Source organism: Hipposideros armiger, unplaced genomic scaffold (assembly GCF_001890085.2).
Source record: "Hipposideros armiger isolate ML-2016 unplaced genomic scaffold, ASM189008v1 scaffold_102, whole genome shotgun sequence".
NCBI lineage: Eukaryota > Metazoa > Chordata > Mammalia > Chiroptera > Hipposideridae > Hipposideros > Hipposideros armiger.
Genome location: NW_017731452.1, coordinates 3,778 through 19,342, shown reverse-complemented (window position 1 = coordinate 19,342; position 15,565 = coordinate 3,778). Strand labels below are relative to the sequence as shown.

Genomic DNA, 15,565 nt, shown 5'->3' with positions numbered 1-15,565 from the left:
TGTGATGCAAAGGAGCATCACCAAGCAGCTGTACCCCAGGTACTTGGTTTGGTTACAGTCTGCTGACTGGCTCGTGCTGCCTGTTATGATGCCAGAACACAGCATGACCATGACATAAGCAGATTTGCAGTCCTGCATCAGTTGCCTGGTGTGTGTGTGTGGGGGGGGGGCTGAAAACTCATCGATTCAGATTCACACTCTGTATCGAGAGCCAGAATTTGTTTAGACTCTATATTTAGAACCAGAATGTCCATGAACAATCACCTTATTCAGCATCTCCTATCTACAGAGGACTTGCAGATAGAAGTCACTCACAGACTAGCGCGTGCTCCTGAAAACATCAGTCGTGTGGTCAGGGTGGTATATGGCATAGACTAGCTTCCTTCTGCTCCCTACAGCGCCAGGAACTCGTGTCTTCAAGGGCATCAGGCAAAGACACAGATTAAAGGGCCTCAGATCGCAGACATGGAAAATCCTCTTTTATTTCCCAGAGCATGGAGAAGCTTCCTTGGAAAAGCTGCTCTTCACATTTCTATTTTTGAACCAGGGGCCAGGCCAGGAGGGAGCTGACCTGTCTGGGGCGTAGAGGTTGTGTTTTCAGCTGAGGAAAGGGATCCTGGACCTCTCCATCCTTGCAAAGCCAGATGGAAGCCCTGGGCCCCAGCCCCTCCAGCCCCACACACATGCCGCGCACCTGGAGCGCCACTCTACCTGTTTACAAATTACCTCCATTTTCTGCTTGGTTCAGCAGCAACTGTTTACCCTCCCCCGTGATGTAATTAGGCCTTCAGAGTTCACGTGTGCCTATTATGAGCTCTCCTGTGTTTTGTCTTGGTGCTTTATTTCTGTAGCAGTAATCATATATATATATTAAAATTTGGTATCAATTGTTTGGCTAAATTATGCACAGTGGGCCATCCTAACCCACCATTAACATAACGTATGCTAAACAATGTGTTGAGGTTTTTTTTCCTTCTCTTTTTTCTGATAATTATACTCTAAAGCATCAATTGCTTATTCGAGTAAATTAAAGTTGAGTTTTTCTCATTTCTTCAAACGTTCAAATTGCCTTGGCTGCCACAGATGCAGACCAAGCACTCCTTCTGCCACTGGTGGAGGTAGCCTTGGTATTTGCTTTCGGAGAAATGCAACTTTCACTTAGTGGTCACCAGCATTGTGCCTGTCCTGACTTTTGGGCTGAGCTGCATTTTGGCACACTGCCACCAGCGACCCCTGACCAAGAGGCCCCTGGCCATGGTGTGGAGGTGGGAGTTAAACATAGGTAGGTGTCTGCTGGACTCCTAATTCGTCCAGCCCCTGGACAAATATGCACTGAGCACCTTTAGAGGTGGCAGGTGCTGTTCTAGCTGCAGGAGATATTAAAGTGACCAAAACCAACAAGATTTCTCTCCTCTGACAGTGTGTAATCTAATGCAGTGGTCAGCAAGCTGTCTTTGTAAAGGACTAGGTAGTAAATATTTTAGGCTCTATGGACCTTACCATTTCTGAAACAACTACTGAACTTCACCATTGTAGCCTGAAAGCAGCCATGGGCAATACATAAACAAATGACTGTGGCTATGTGCCAATAAAACTTTATTTATAAAAACAGGTGGTGGGCCAGGTTTGCCAGCCCCTCAGTCTAGCAGGTTGAGGCAGAGAATATATACAAATAATTTTTTTCTTAAAGCCGAAGAATCATTTTAGACTGTGGCAAGTGATACGAAGGACATAAGCACAGTGATGGAAGCAGCAGTTTTTTCACAGCAGGGTACACACAAAATTCGCTCAGCACAGCTAAGTTAAACGGATGAGGCTGCTCAGGGCTGGCACCTGGAAGACCCAACACCCTGAGGGGAACGCATGTCATGGCATGTCTGCAACTCATTTGCAGCCCACCTGGGACGTTCCATGGAGCGCGACCAGGGAGGCCAAAAGCAGATGCTGTAGTTGTGGGGGTTTCTCTTGGATTCCATTTGAGTTTGAAGTATGAATGCTGAGCAGGAGCCAGCTATGGGATAGAGTGGCAAGGACCACACGTGCTCTGTTAAGGGAGAATTCTATGTGCAAAGACTCCGGGGCAAGGAAAAGCATGTCAGGTTTGGAACTGAAGGGAGACCAGTGTGGCCGGAAAGTGTACAGAGCATGCAGAACTTTAGAATGAAACGAGGTTCAACGGGTCATTTGAGCTTAGAAAATGAATGGTAGGCCAATGTCGAGGCTGCTTTTGCTGCCTCACAAAGCATGCCCCGGCTCAGTGGCTTACAGAATGGAACGTTTGTTTCTCACATGTCTTTGGAGCTCCCCAGAACGAGGCTGGGCTTGGTTATAGTGTTCTTATGGTCTTGGCAGGGTTTCCTCCTTTGTCTGTGGCTTGAGTGTTTTGCTCATGCATCCTTGTGTCATCTAGGGCTCTGCCATAGGCTGGCTGTGGGTGGGGTACCTCCGTTGGGGTGATTCTCCTCTGAGGTGATTCTTCTGAGGTACCTCTGAAGGTGATTCTCATCCTTCTGGGACCAGCAAGGCTAGAGCCGGTGTGAATTTCTCATGGCAATGAGAGAAGCACAAGAAGGCACGTCAAAATACATAAGGCTTCACCAAGTCTAGGTTCAGAATTAGCATACCCATCCTTTCTACCACACTCCATTGCCCAGAACAAGTCATATGGCTGAGCTCAGAAGAGGGAGGACACTGCAGAGTTATACAGCCAAGGGCCATGGTTCCAGGAGGATGAAAAATGGGCATCCCAGCAAGACTTTTTGCTGGTGTTTGAATTTATAAGAAGCTGCTGAAGCCTTTTAAGAACAGGAGTGATATGATTTGATTTACAATGGAAAAAGTATTAATCTGGCAAAACATGGAAGAGAATAGACTGGGTGGGTGTTGGGGGGGCAGTAAAGGAGGAAGGAAGTGGGGAGATTAGGGTGGGCTGAACCTGGTACGCCCTTTAGGAAACACAAGATGAATGGTTAAACGTCTTGCCCTGGGCTTTACCAGGTGAACAGACAGTTATCACCTGCATTCATCAATATGAGATCCATAAAAAAAAGCAAAGCAGCTGAGGCAAAATGAGAAATAACAGCTCAGATTAACAGCCTTGATGTTGCTCATGAACACAGGACACTCACCCAAATCACACATCATAACCCCTTACCTCTTGTTATTAATAGCAGCATTATTCCCAAGGAAGCTGTAGCCATTATACTGGGGGTGCCAAAAAAAAATGTATGCAAGTGGACACTTTGGCCAACATTGCTCAAGCAGTAGCTCGCCATGATCAGAAGTGTCTGGACATTGATGGTAACCACTTTGAGCACCTCTTGTCATTGCACAAGTCAAATGTGACTTGTGTTCATCTTTTGTCATCGATATATATATATATTGAGTATTACAATTTTAATACAGTTTTTTCCTTCTTAAAATGTGTATATTTTTTTTGCACCCTCTGTATTTGTGATCATCACAACAATAAAACAAATAGGTGTGCGTTCCAGCCCTGCTCTTTGAATTATTTCATGCTGATCAGTTAATATACATGTGGCTTGAAGTTTGAATCTGTTGTGAGGAAAACTTGCCTTTAGAGGACTAAGTGTTGGCTTACTATGAGAAAGGAAGATTTTCTTAGAAATGCATTCACCTAAGATGTCTGTAGTATGTATGGGAGGCTTTAATAAAATGTAAGTCAGTAATGTCTTAAATACAATAAAATTTTGTTTTTTATTAATAGAAAATCCAAAACTGGTCCTCTGATTATCAAGTTACCCTCTTCCAAGTGGTGATTCAGAGATCCAGGCTCCTTCCATTCTGTGGCTTCCTGATGATCAACAAAGACCTTTGGAAGGTTGCCACATTATTTAATCCAGAAGGAAAAGATATGAAGTATTGTGCTTCTCAGCTTTTTTGGCACAGGCCTTGAAGTGGCACAAGTTACTTCCTCTCGTATTCCATTGGCTACAACTCAGTCACATGCTGATACTCAACTGCAAGGGAGGTTGGGAAATGTAGTTTTGCTTTGTGTCCTGGAAGGAGGAAACAGGATTAGTGAACAGCTTGCCAGTCTTTGCCACCGATTCCTTTAATGTCACCCTCTCATTCCAGCAACTGAATGATTTGTACTGAGTCTCACTTCTCTGCAAGGAGATTACAAGAGTGACTGTTCCTTGAGTGTTTTTCATGAGCTAGGTGCTACATATATATTATCTCAATTAAATCTCCAAGCAGCTGTAAAAAGTATACTGTATTATTCTAGTTTTACAGATGAGGGAACAGAGGTTTTGAGAGATTGAGTGGTTTTTGTTTGTTTGTTTGTTTTTGTGTGTGTGTGTTTTTAAATCACCTGTTAAATGGCAAAGATATTAGTGCCTCCCTCACAAGTTAGTCCTCAGAAGCCACATCTTTCAGGATAGACTGTACTTGCTGAAGTAACAAATAACACTCCAAATCTCAAGACATAAAAATAACACTCCAAATCTCAAGACATAAAAATAACACTCCAAATCTCAAGACATAAAAAATATGTCTTGTTCATGCTCTACATCCATTGTGGGTCATACTTTTTAATCCAGGGTTTAGGTTGAGAGATGAGTTGCTTTCTGAAATGTTACTGGTTTCCATGGCAGAGGAAAAAGAGAACATGACAACACATATGCTGGTCTTTAAAGCATCTGCCTGAAAGAAAACCTTATCACTTCCAGTCACATTTTATTTGCCACAGGGAGTTGGATGGCCACACCTCATATCAAGTTAGCAGGAACTGAACTCCTACCACGCACATACCTGGAAAGAAAGCTGACATATTGGAACGTGTTTTAATGACAACCAGTCCATCCCAGCCATCCAGGGAATGCACTTAGCATTAAGCCAGCAATACAGGCAGTGCCTGAATATTACGATTTCCATGTGATCACCTAAGAACTGGATGTCAGGAAGAGAATTACTAATATAACTGCAATTGATCTGAAATCCACACAGTTGATCCAACTGATTCAGCAAGACCCTAGGAGCATGTTTGATATTTTGGAGGGTGAGGGAGGTGGTAGAAGTGGGTGGTGCCACAGTTGCAGACCAAAGTAACTAGTTACTTTGCCCTGTTATTATGGCCCCTGAAGAAACAATGAAACCTCTTGACGATATTCTCCGCAGCATAAGGAAAAAACATAAGCTCAAAGCTTTTGTGAGGAAGCAACCGGATTGCTTTTTCTGTTTTATCTATAGCTACTAGATTGGGAGGGCCAGACTGTGTTTATTATTGCACACATACATAATTACCAAGTCTTTAGTTTTCCTTCCTACATAAATTTATGTGTCGATTTAATTTCCACCAATTAGAACCCGAATAAAGCCATTCTGATGTGATTTGAACATCACAGAAATGTGGCCTTACTCCTCAGTGCATACATAAGGAAACAATAGCCAAGTGAATTTTAAATACCTCAAGTTGCGTTAGGCTGTGAATGAACATCCAATTCAATTTGTAGGAAACTTAAGATTAATTAGGTTTATAATTTGCACAGTAAGGTAATGTAAATGTGTTGCGACTGCTTGACTTTTTGCTTAATCCTCTGAGTGGATATTTAATCTTTTTTAATATTAGAATTAAAGCAACTTGGAAGATAGGAATATTAATCTAATTATATTCCGATCACTTTAATTTCTTTAATGTTTTAAATAACAAAACAACTTTACAAATTGGTTTAGGTTGGAGAACCCTTTTAGAGGATTTTGCATTTCATCAGTGAGTTTAATTTAGAGGATGCAGCCTTGGGAGGCGCCACCTTAAATGTACAGTTATGAGAACGGACCATTAATCCTGGAGCCCAGGTGATCTGACTTGCAGAGTGTGCTTCAGGAAACGTGCAGCTTCTGCTTAGGAAGGAAGAGTTTGCCAGCGTGAAAAACCAAGTAAGCAAACGGCTTTATGGCACTCCAGCCATACAAAGCGAGAGCTTTCCAAGAATCAAAAAAGATACGTTCGAACTGGGAGGATTTCTCTCCTCTTTCTCCTCTTATTATCTTAAGGAGGGGAGAGAAATCAGAGCAGGACATGAATGGTGCCTGCAAATTTTATTACCTCATTATAATTGATACCTGCTCTCCGAGCCAATAAAAGAAGCTGTATTCGGCACTAGGTATATAAAATCTTTAATGTCCTAGGTTGTCAGTGTTAGCTGTGGTTAGGCTGACATAATTATGAGCTGCATATACCAATAGATAGCTCTTTACCCGCAAAAGCATGCTGCAATGAGAAATCTTTCAGAGATAATAAAAGGATTCATCAAACGTCTAGATGATAGCTACTTAAATCGCTATTGTTTTAGTTGGGACTGCAAAACATATCCCCTGGCTAGCTCAGTTGCTCATCTTTCTTGCTTGCCACTTCAGACTTTTGCACAGAGTATTCAGTTGCTTCCAAAAGGAAGGGGACATTAGTTTTTGGGGTGATTTCCATGTCAAGATGACAATAAGGAGACACCTTTCCAAAGGGCGGTCACTGGAATTTCAGACGTGATAAGCAGAATATATTATTTTCTGGAACTAATGACAGATTTTTCAAAGGGTGATGGAAGATTAACCAAAGAATTTGTGTTATCAAATGCAGTACTAAGTTCTAGAATGAGAGAGAACTCCACCAATATCAAGTGAAATTTTCCATAGTTTGAGAGTTTATGGGTAAGATGTTTCCACTTACCTCATGAAATGCTCTGAAAACAGCTTTCCCATGGAGTTTATATATTTCATCAGAGATCTAAAATGGCATAAGTGTCCAACATTAGCCAGTGAATACGAAGCGATATAATTGGTATAAGATACATCAGGTAGAAGAAAACAAAATCTCTTCTCAGGTGTGCACTGTTTAATTGAACAGAGCAACAATAACAAAGATTACCACTGCACTATTTTCCTGTTAGTTTGGTCGATACCATTCATTTAGCCAGCCTTTCTGGTTAACAACGTAAGGATGTGCATTAGCTGAGTTAGCATCGTGATAGATGAAAGACAAATGTAAATTTTCTGCTACTTCTCCCACTGAGAGGTAGAATTGAATTCCTCTCCCCCTGCATCTAGGTTGTACTTAGTGGCTTGCTTGACCAATAGAACATAGGCAAAATGGCGCTCCGGGACGCCCAAGGCTGGGTGTCATAAGAAGCCTTACAGCTTCTGCCCTGGTGTCTTGGAATACTCACTCTTGGAGTTAAGTCACCAGGTAAGAAGCCTGACGACTCTGAGACCACCATGTTGAAAGGAAGGCCAAGTTGACCATGTGGGGAAGCCTCACAGAGAACGAGATGCAATGCCAGCCTCCATCCATTGGGAGTCATTCCAGACAAGGCCCCAGATACTGGGGAGCAGAGCTGAGTTACTCCCCATCCTGCACCCAAAGACCCTGTTCAATGTGCAGATTCATGGGCAAAATGAACAATTGCTATCGTTTTAGGACACTGTGTTTTGGGCTGTTTCTTACAGAAGAATAGATAACCAGAGCAAACACCCAAGGCCAAGTCATTATGAATAATGAACTTAATTTGTTGACGTGGCCTATGGAATTAGTGTCTTTGTTTTATGGTACTACCGAGTATCTGTAGCAACCCAATGTTTTCTCCTTTCCTAAAACTCAGGTGAATCTAACTCCTTAGGCTTGTCAGTTTTGAGGACTAAGCTTTGCTCTTTATATTCTCTTTCTGGATTCCTCTTTGTGAGCAGGGATTAAAAGGGAGAAGTCTCCCAGATGTAAATTTCTCATAAATATTTGAGTTCCATTTTAGCAATTCTTCCATTCTCTGATCTGTTGCCTAATCTTCTATTTAGCAAGTATTTTCCGTGAAATAGAAGGCTTGAATTATAGAATTACTGATTTTAGTAGCATAGCTTAACACAGTTCAGCTTGTGAAAGAGAGACAGAAAGAAAGAAAGAAAGAAGAAAGAAAGAAAGAAAGAAAGAAAGAAAGAAAGAAAGAAAGAAAGAAAGAAAGTCCACTATCCCCATTAAACTTTCATCTTGTAAAAGCACCTATCCGCACCTACCCATCTTTTTACCAAAGTTTTCCCTTCTTCAGCCTTTTAGTGCTGAATAATGGAACTCTCACTAGACCAAGAAAATCAGGTTTCTTTCCATAGGAGGTTACCCCGGAACTTTAAAACTTGGGAGTGAGAAATAGGATCCCCAAAGAAAAATGAATTCTCTTGAAAATGGGCACAGCTGTCAAAGAATGTCCATAACACAGGCTGGAGCCACCTTGGACTTACACGCAGACTAGTGTCTGAGTGAAGTTTGCACCCTGTCCCATGACTTAAAGGTAGGTACATTTCAGTTGGGGCTGAGGGTTACATGGGACAATGGTGTTATAAGCTTATTTAGTTAACTTCAGTCCAGGGTTTCTCAGCCTAAACACTACCAGCATTTGGGGCTGGATAACTCTTTGTGGTGGGGGCTGCCGAGGTGTGTTGTAGGATATTGAACAGCATCTCTGACCTCCGCCCACTAGATGCCAGTAACACCCCTCCTCCAGTTGTGATAACCCAAAATGTCTTTGCCACATCCCTCTTCCTTGACTGCCTTGGCTGTGGTAACCCTCTCTACCCTCACCTCTTTGACTCAACAAATCTTTCTAAGTTTATCTATGACCTTGAAAACATGGGGGAATTGAACTTGATTTTATTTACAGGAAACATGTCTGCCTTTCCCCCAAACGCCATAGAAATAGTTCAAAGCTAATGACCACCTTTCAGAGGGCTGGGTACTTCCAGCCTACAAGAAGTGGCACTAAAAATGCAGGAGAGTACAGTAGCATGTTTATAGGGACCGAATGTTGATTCTTTACCGCTGCTGAAAATATTATCAGTATCATCGTTCAACATTACAAATATAAAGGAGAAAAATGAAGGATTGCAGAAAATGCCAGAAGTGATTTTTGCAGCCATGGGGCTGAATTGAAGAGCTTAACCCACTAATCTGTTATGACTGCTTAGGGAGTGCTACAGCGGGTTCTCTAACGTGTCGAGAGCACTTTCGAGGATAGTGTGAAGCCGCATTATAGTTCTGTTTTTAATGGCGGAGGCAAGAATTGCCTGGATCTCTTTCAGAGTACATAGCCAGTCTTCCAATGGCAAACTTATGTTTATGCCAGCTGGCTCACCCCAGCATGGGGGCATGAATTGGAGTGGAAATCAATGGACTAGCATTTGGATGCAATTGCCCCAAATTATCAGAGAGAAAAGAAGACCACTGTAATTCACTGGCCAGAGCATTTTTACCAAGTGCATTTGCTAAGCATCAGTGTAGTGTGATGTGTTCAACTCGTGGGCCCCTTTTCGACTGAATTTTTCTGTAAACACCATCATTACTGCTGTTGTGTTTTCTGTGGCTGAGCTGAACTGAATCAGGAGATTTGATCCACATTAACTCCCTCATCTCTTTCAGGTAGTTGGGGACTCTTTGGGGGGCACAAGTGAAAGTCCTTCATCCTTGCAAGACAAATTGGCTTTTTCCCAATTTTCTGCTAAATAGGAACCAGAGGAACAAGCCTGCTGAGGTGTTACAAGCTAATCCATGGTTTACATTCCCATGGAGGGAGCTCAGACTAGATGAGGCAGGAGACACTGTGGCAGGAGTCAGTGTCGGAGGACCTGGCCTTGAATCCCAGCTCAACCCTAGCCCAGAGGTCTTACCAAGGAACTTACTAAGTTTCTCACCTGTTTCATCATCTGAATTCTTGCTATGTCCTTAGCGTGGCATGGATATCTCCCATGTTATTCGAAATACAGCTACGTCATCATTAGAAATGACCAGGCTATTCAAATTGCATTTTGCACCTGCCCCATGTCTGGCTCTTACTCATTTTCGTGATGCTATTCACATAGTGATCGCAAATCTCACTCTGCAAAAAAGCGATGTTTGAAAACATCTCTCTTGTCCACATTGATCTGTGAGCTTAGCCAGGGTAGGAAATAGACCTCATTAAATTGTTGTATACCTTCTTCTTCACTTGGTGCAGTTCCAAGATAGAGTAAGTAAGTGCTTAAATAGACAGAACCAAGCATATGTAAGTGCTGCCTCTCCTACAAGCTGTGTGATGCTGGGCAACTTACCTCACATCGCTAAGCCTCTATTTGCTCCAAGTAAAATGGCAGAAAAAAATAATGTGTAGTTTCCAGAATCGCTGTGAGGATAAAACAATTTGCCCTTAGTATCCTGTTTGGCTTAGGAAATGTTGGGTAATTAGTGTTAGGTTTACTATTCATTGGAAATGAGTGATTATCATCTCACACTTGTTAGAATGGCGATTAACAACAACAACAAGTAATAACAAGTGTCTGAGAGGCTGTGGAGAAAAAGGAACCCTCATACACTGCTGGTGGGAATGTAAATTGGTACACCCACTATGGAAAACAGTATGGAGTTTCCTAAAAAAATTAAGAATAGAATTATCATATGACCCAGCAATCCCTCTCCTGGGTATCTACCCCCAAAAATCTGAAAACATTTATCCGTAAAGATATATGTACTCTGATGTCCATTGCAGCATTATTCACAGTGGCCAAGACATGGAAACAACCAAAGTGTCCTTCGATAGATGATTGGATAAAGAAGATGTGGTACCTATATGCAACGGAATACTACTCGCCCATAAGAAAAGATAAAATACTGCCGTTTGCGTCATGGATGGACCTTGAGAATATCATGCTAAGCGAAATAAGTCAGACAGAAAAAGTCGAGAATCATGTGAGATATAAAACAGAAAGCAACAAACAAACACAACAAACCAAAACTCATAGACACAGAAAATAGTTTAGTGGTTACCAGAGGTAAGGGGGGAGGGGCATGGTAGAAAAGGGTAAACGGGGTCAAATATATGGTGGCAGAAGGAGATTTGATTTGGGGCTGGTGAACACACAATGCAATATATAGATGATATGTGATAGAGCTGTATACTTGAAACCTATGTAATTTTACTACCCAATGTCACTGCAATAAATTTAATTTTTAAAAAAATGAGTGATGATGAGCATAGTGACGGCTCATCATAGGGAGGGAGGAAGGAAGAAAGGAATGAAGGAGAGAGAGAGTAGAACAACTGGAGAAAGGCTTATTCTTCTCTGCGCACTTTGGACATATCGAAACCTGGAGACCTTGAGCATTGAAGGTGGCCATAGCCCCTTAAACCTTATTTAAAAGTAAAACAATGGCTATTGACCAGATTTATAGCTTCTTGTCAATAATACTCTGACTTCTGGAGATTGTTATCAGTGTTGAGCTTTATCGGAAATGTCTTCTTTTGAAAATGACATTTTAAATTAATGTGAAATAGCATTTTAATTTAATTCACAGGAATCATAAACAGGTGGGAGAATTGTGTAACAATAATTGTGTTTGCAAGAAATTGATTTCATCCTAAAACTACATGAATATGCTGTTACAGTTTGTTGTCATCCTGAAATGCACCGTTTAACCATAAAATGCAACATAAAAGACACCCTCACGCTGAAATCCTTAATCTAGTGTGTAATTGCTAAAGGGAGAACATTAACTATGCTGTCAACTACCTGTTCTCAAATACTTTAACTACCAGCTCACTGATACGGGTTTGAGCTTAACACCTGCAATGTAGAAAGTAGAAACTCAAAACAGTATTTGAGAATTTCCCATCACATCCCGATCGTTTTATCAAGCAAAGCTATGGAGACCTTGAAAAATGAGAAAGCTTGAAACCTTTTAAAAAGTTGTTCTCTTAGTAATTTTACCACACTTATCGAAGACATTATCTTTTTGCTGCTTAAAAATACTTTGGACTGGTTCACGCACCCAAAAATAGCTTTATTAACATCGTTCATAATGTATCATGTTAAGTTTCTTTTCTCCCAGAAATGTTTTGGTACACTGAGAGTTCATTCATTTAAAGTTTGTCCTTGGCAATTCTTTATTGAACAGGTTCCATTTTCTTTTCTTTTTTGTTACAAAGCTGATAAATAACTGAGGCCAAACAGGCTCAAACTGATTATATTTCTGGATACAAACCAGATGTGCATCTAATCCATCATTGTTTCTCTGTCCACTACCCCCCGTCTTCACCTATACTTGGGGAGAAAAAATGAAATAAAAACAAAACAAAGCCTGATTTCTCTGCGAGTTCATTTCCTTGAACTTGGTGAGATCCTAGCTGCAGTAATTTCCAAAAATAGTTTTGGAAAATGCAGAAAACTGCAGTGCTAATTCCGCCTGGTGCATTGTGAGTACAGACTGGCGTGAATTTCACAGCACAGTTCCCTCTCTGCTGAGACTTTTGGCCACCGCTTGTCAATGGGTGAGGACCTAGAAAACTAAAGTGATGGTATGGGTGGTGGATGCCCCTGCTTCGCATCGCCCCTGCAATTAGGTGGAAGGCTCAAGTTACGGCTGGTGCAGCCTGGATGATTTCAATTTGTGCTTAGTGGAATCTCATTATGTCTGGCCAGCACTGACTGGTAATAAATAGTAGAATGACTCCCTCCTTTCTAAGGGCTTGGCAAACCAAAAAGAATGCAGTGAAAATGTCTTAACCTCTTCAGAGGTAACTGGGCACCTGAGGAGTATTTCCTAGTCTCATTTTGTAAACTAAATTACAGGCCGACCTACAATCTCATCTTTGTTTAATGTACCAACGAGGCCGTTGGCATTCGAGTCCATGTTATTTCTATTCGTTAAGATTCTCAGCCTCTCTGTGAGTGCCTTCAGGGAGCTGGCCGTGAGCTGTGCCTTTGAAGTGTAGTGGCCAAAAATGATCACAATTAACATTGGTTTATCAATGCTTATTGTGTGAAAAGGACCATTCTAAGAACTTCCATCCACTCACAAACACTGTGAAATAGGTATTACTATTTTACCAATGAGAGGACAAGCACAGAGAGGCTAAGGAGTCTGCTGAATGTCACACAGCTGGTAAATGGCAGAGCACATAGACTGGTGGGATTCAGACTTACAAACTCTGACACTGCACAGCCTCCCTGGGGACGTGCCTCTTGGCTGCAAGGGAAGTCCATCAAGTTGCCATGGTGTTCAGAATCGTTCATTATTCCTTTAGGTTAAGGCAGAAATGGGTTTTATTTTGTGTGCCACATGCAGGGCCTGCCTTGACAGCCAGAAATGTTAACGAGGACTCGGGAACCCTGTCTGACTTCCAAGGGATCGCATGCCATGATCAATTTAGAATGCCTGCACTGAGCACGAGAGGGTTATATATACCAAGCATTGGCCATCCCTAGTTTAAAGCATTTGAATCTCTTAAAAAAAATGAAAATTTTACCTGTGGGGAAACACATTCAGTGACTAGTGGCTGTTGATGCTCAGACAAGAGTTAGCTTATCTAGAAAGCAAGACTCTGGGAGGTTGGGTGAGAGGACAGGTACGACTGGGGCTCTGTGGGCATGAATCCATGATGGCCTGGGTTCCTAGGAGTGAGGAGCCCACAACGGGGTGGGGAGAAACAGAAGCAGAAGTTATAGCTACACTAAAAACAAACTGTCCACATCCTAATTTTGCTCAGGGCTACTTCTCTTAGCATCAGTATCATGGCTTTGAGCATATTAATAGCAGTACGGATCATAAGCTGATACACCTCTCTGGCAGGCACTGTGCTGGTTCTTTGGGGATATTCACAGTCTCCGGTCAAGTTCAAAGCAGCCTTCCATAGTAGGTATCGTTTTTCCTACTGCATGGACGTGTGGTAACAGAGGGTGGCTATCTTATTGGTATCTTATCCTACCCTGTATTATTGGCAAAGCTGGAATTCAGACTCGAGCCTTTGCCTCTAATGCCCACATCCTCCCAGCCTGGCCTTGGAACCATTTCCTCCAAGGGGAGGAGGGTATTCCCTGATGCCCTTCAAGCCAGGGCTTCAGCCGGGAGGCACAACAGTGATCTCTCCCTTCTGCTTCATTTGACCTCAGAGCACAAAACGCCTGGCTGCCCCAAAGTGAACATGGGGCGGGGGTTGGGGTTGGGGGTGGGGTGGAGAGAAGAAAAGCGCAAAAGCAGCAGCAGCGTGTCTTATGGTTTAAAACCATAATGGCACATAGCGTTTTCTTGGTTCTTCATTTATTAATAAAATGCCCAATACCTTCTGGCGTGTGCTTTGAACTGCTTTTAATTTTCTTCAGTTGGATGGAGAAAAGGTAATGGGGACCTCATAATAGTCGTGGAGGGACTATTGGAATTTTATTTCCATGGGGGGAAGGCAGTGACTGTTTGCCAGGGAACCAAGGCCCTTTCGAAGTTGAGGACACGTCCCAGTGCCACGCGGTGTAAATCACAGCGCAAACTATGCGATTATCCCCTGCAGAGGAATCCAGTGTGGCTTTATGGGGTTCTTCTCCAAGCACTTAGGAATAATCTGATATAAAACAGCAGGGGTGGAGAGTAATGACAACTTCAAATTAGTTTAATGAATGTTTACATTGAAAAAAAAAAGGCTTTTCTGCAAACCTGAAAATACGAACTGACAGCTTCCTTTCCTATTTCCAGCAGTACCTCCTGGTTTTTCAGCCCGGAGGAGAAAGGTGGCTTGACTTAACCCCTTCAGTCCCGGTGCGCTCAGCCTCCCTCATTCCGTCTGGGTCTGAACAGCCCCTTCAACAGTGCTCAATAGTATTTCCACTATAAACATCAGATCTGCATCGGGGGAACATCTGTTTTAAGTCAACTTCGACTCAATCCAGGAAAAAATAAATTTTTGGCTCTCCACCTGCTCAAAAGGTCAATTACCCACCCAAATCAGCCAAAGATGGCTGATGGGCTACAGATGCGGAGGATATTTTTAGCTGGGTTTTGGCAGGTAAACTGCTTGTTGAATGCAGTCAAAGAAGTGTGTGTATGTGTGGGGGGGCGGGGGGTTGATAAACCATTATACTGTTTTAAGTGCTGTGCAGCACCAGAGCCCCCAGAAAATCCGTAAGGTGCTTCTGGGCTCGGTCCCTACTTCTGATGAAGAAGGATTCGTTTTGGCAAAGGAAGGAGGGCAGGAAATACTCACATTGCTTGCATTATGTGGAGTGGACCTCAAGGTATTTTGGACAGGAAACAACATTTGCATTTCCGATAGAGTTACCCAGCCCAAGCTGCCTTCGCTCTTTTTAACAGTGTTTTCCAAGAATGTTCTTATTTTTGGTTCCGAAATCTGGATGTTTCCCAGTGTGCGTATCTTGGGCCCCTCACTTTACATCAGGCGGCATTCTGTCCACAGGTTGCCAAGCTGGATATGGAATGTTCATCAAAGGTACGCACATTACCTCGGCCTCAGCTCTAGGAGGAAGAATAACTCTAAAACAAACGCAAGAAATAAAACCAAACACAAGCCTGGAGGGTTTGTGCCCTCTCAGGCACATCTGGAAAACCAAATGGAGAATTCCAAGGATTGATTTAGAAACAGGCGTGGGCCTACTTTGGCCTTTAAGCCATTACTAGAAAAATCAAATCTTGCCCACTAGAGTGGTGTTTTCCCTCCCTCCTTGACTGGCATACCAGCACCTCAAAAAACCTCTGTGAAGAATCCACAGGCCTTTCAAAGCCAGAAGAAAACGGAGTAAAAATAACTCT

At 42.5% G+C, this 15,565-nt stretch overlaps 1 protein-coding gene across 1 annotated transcript in view; it reads left to right on the top strand.

The window, feature by feature from the left end:
- The window catches only part of LOC109384781 (WW domain-containing oxidoreductase-like), a gene marked incomplete at its 3' end in the record, with an annotated part of 561,210 nt that extends 545,965 nt beyond the window's left edge, over positions 1–15,245 (top strand). Inside the window, exons 4-5 of the mRNA XM_019646403.1 lie at positions 14,495–14,557; positions 15,162–15,245. Of these exons, the coding sequence (XP_019501948.1) occupies positions 14,495–14,557; positions 15,162–15,245 (147 nt within the window). The remainder of the gene's footprint in view (positions 1–14,494; positions 14,558–15,161) is intronic.
- Positions 15,246–15,565: the final 320 nt, after the last annotated feature.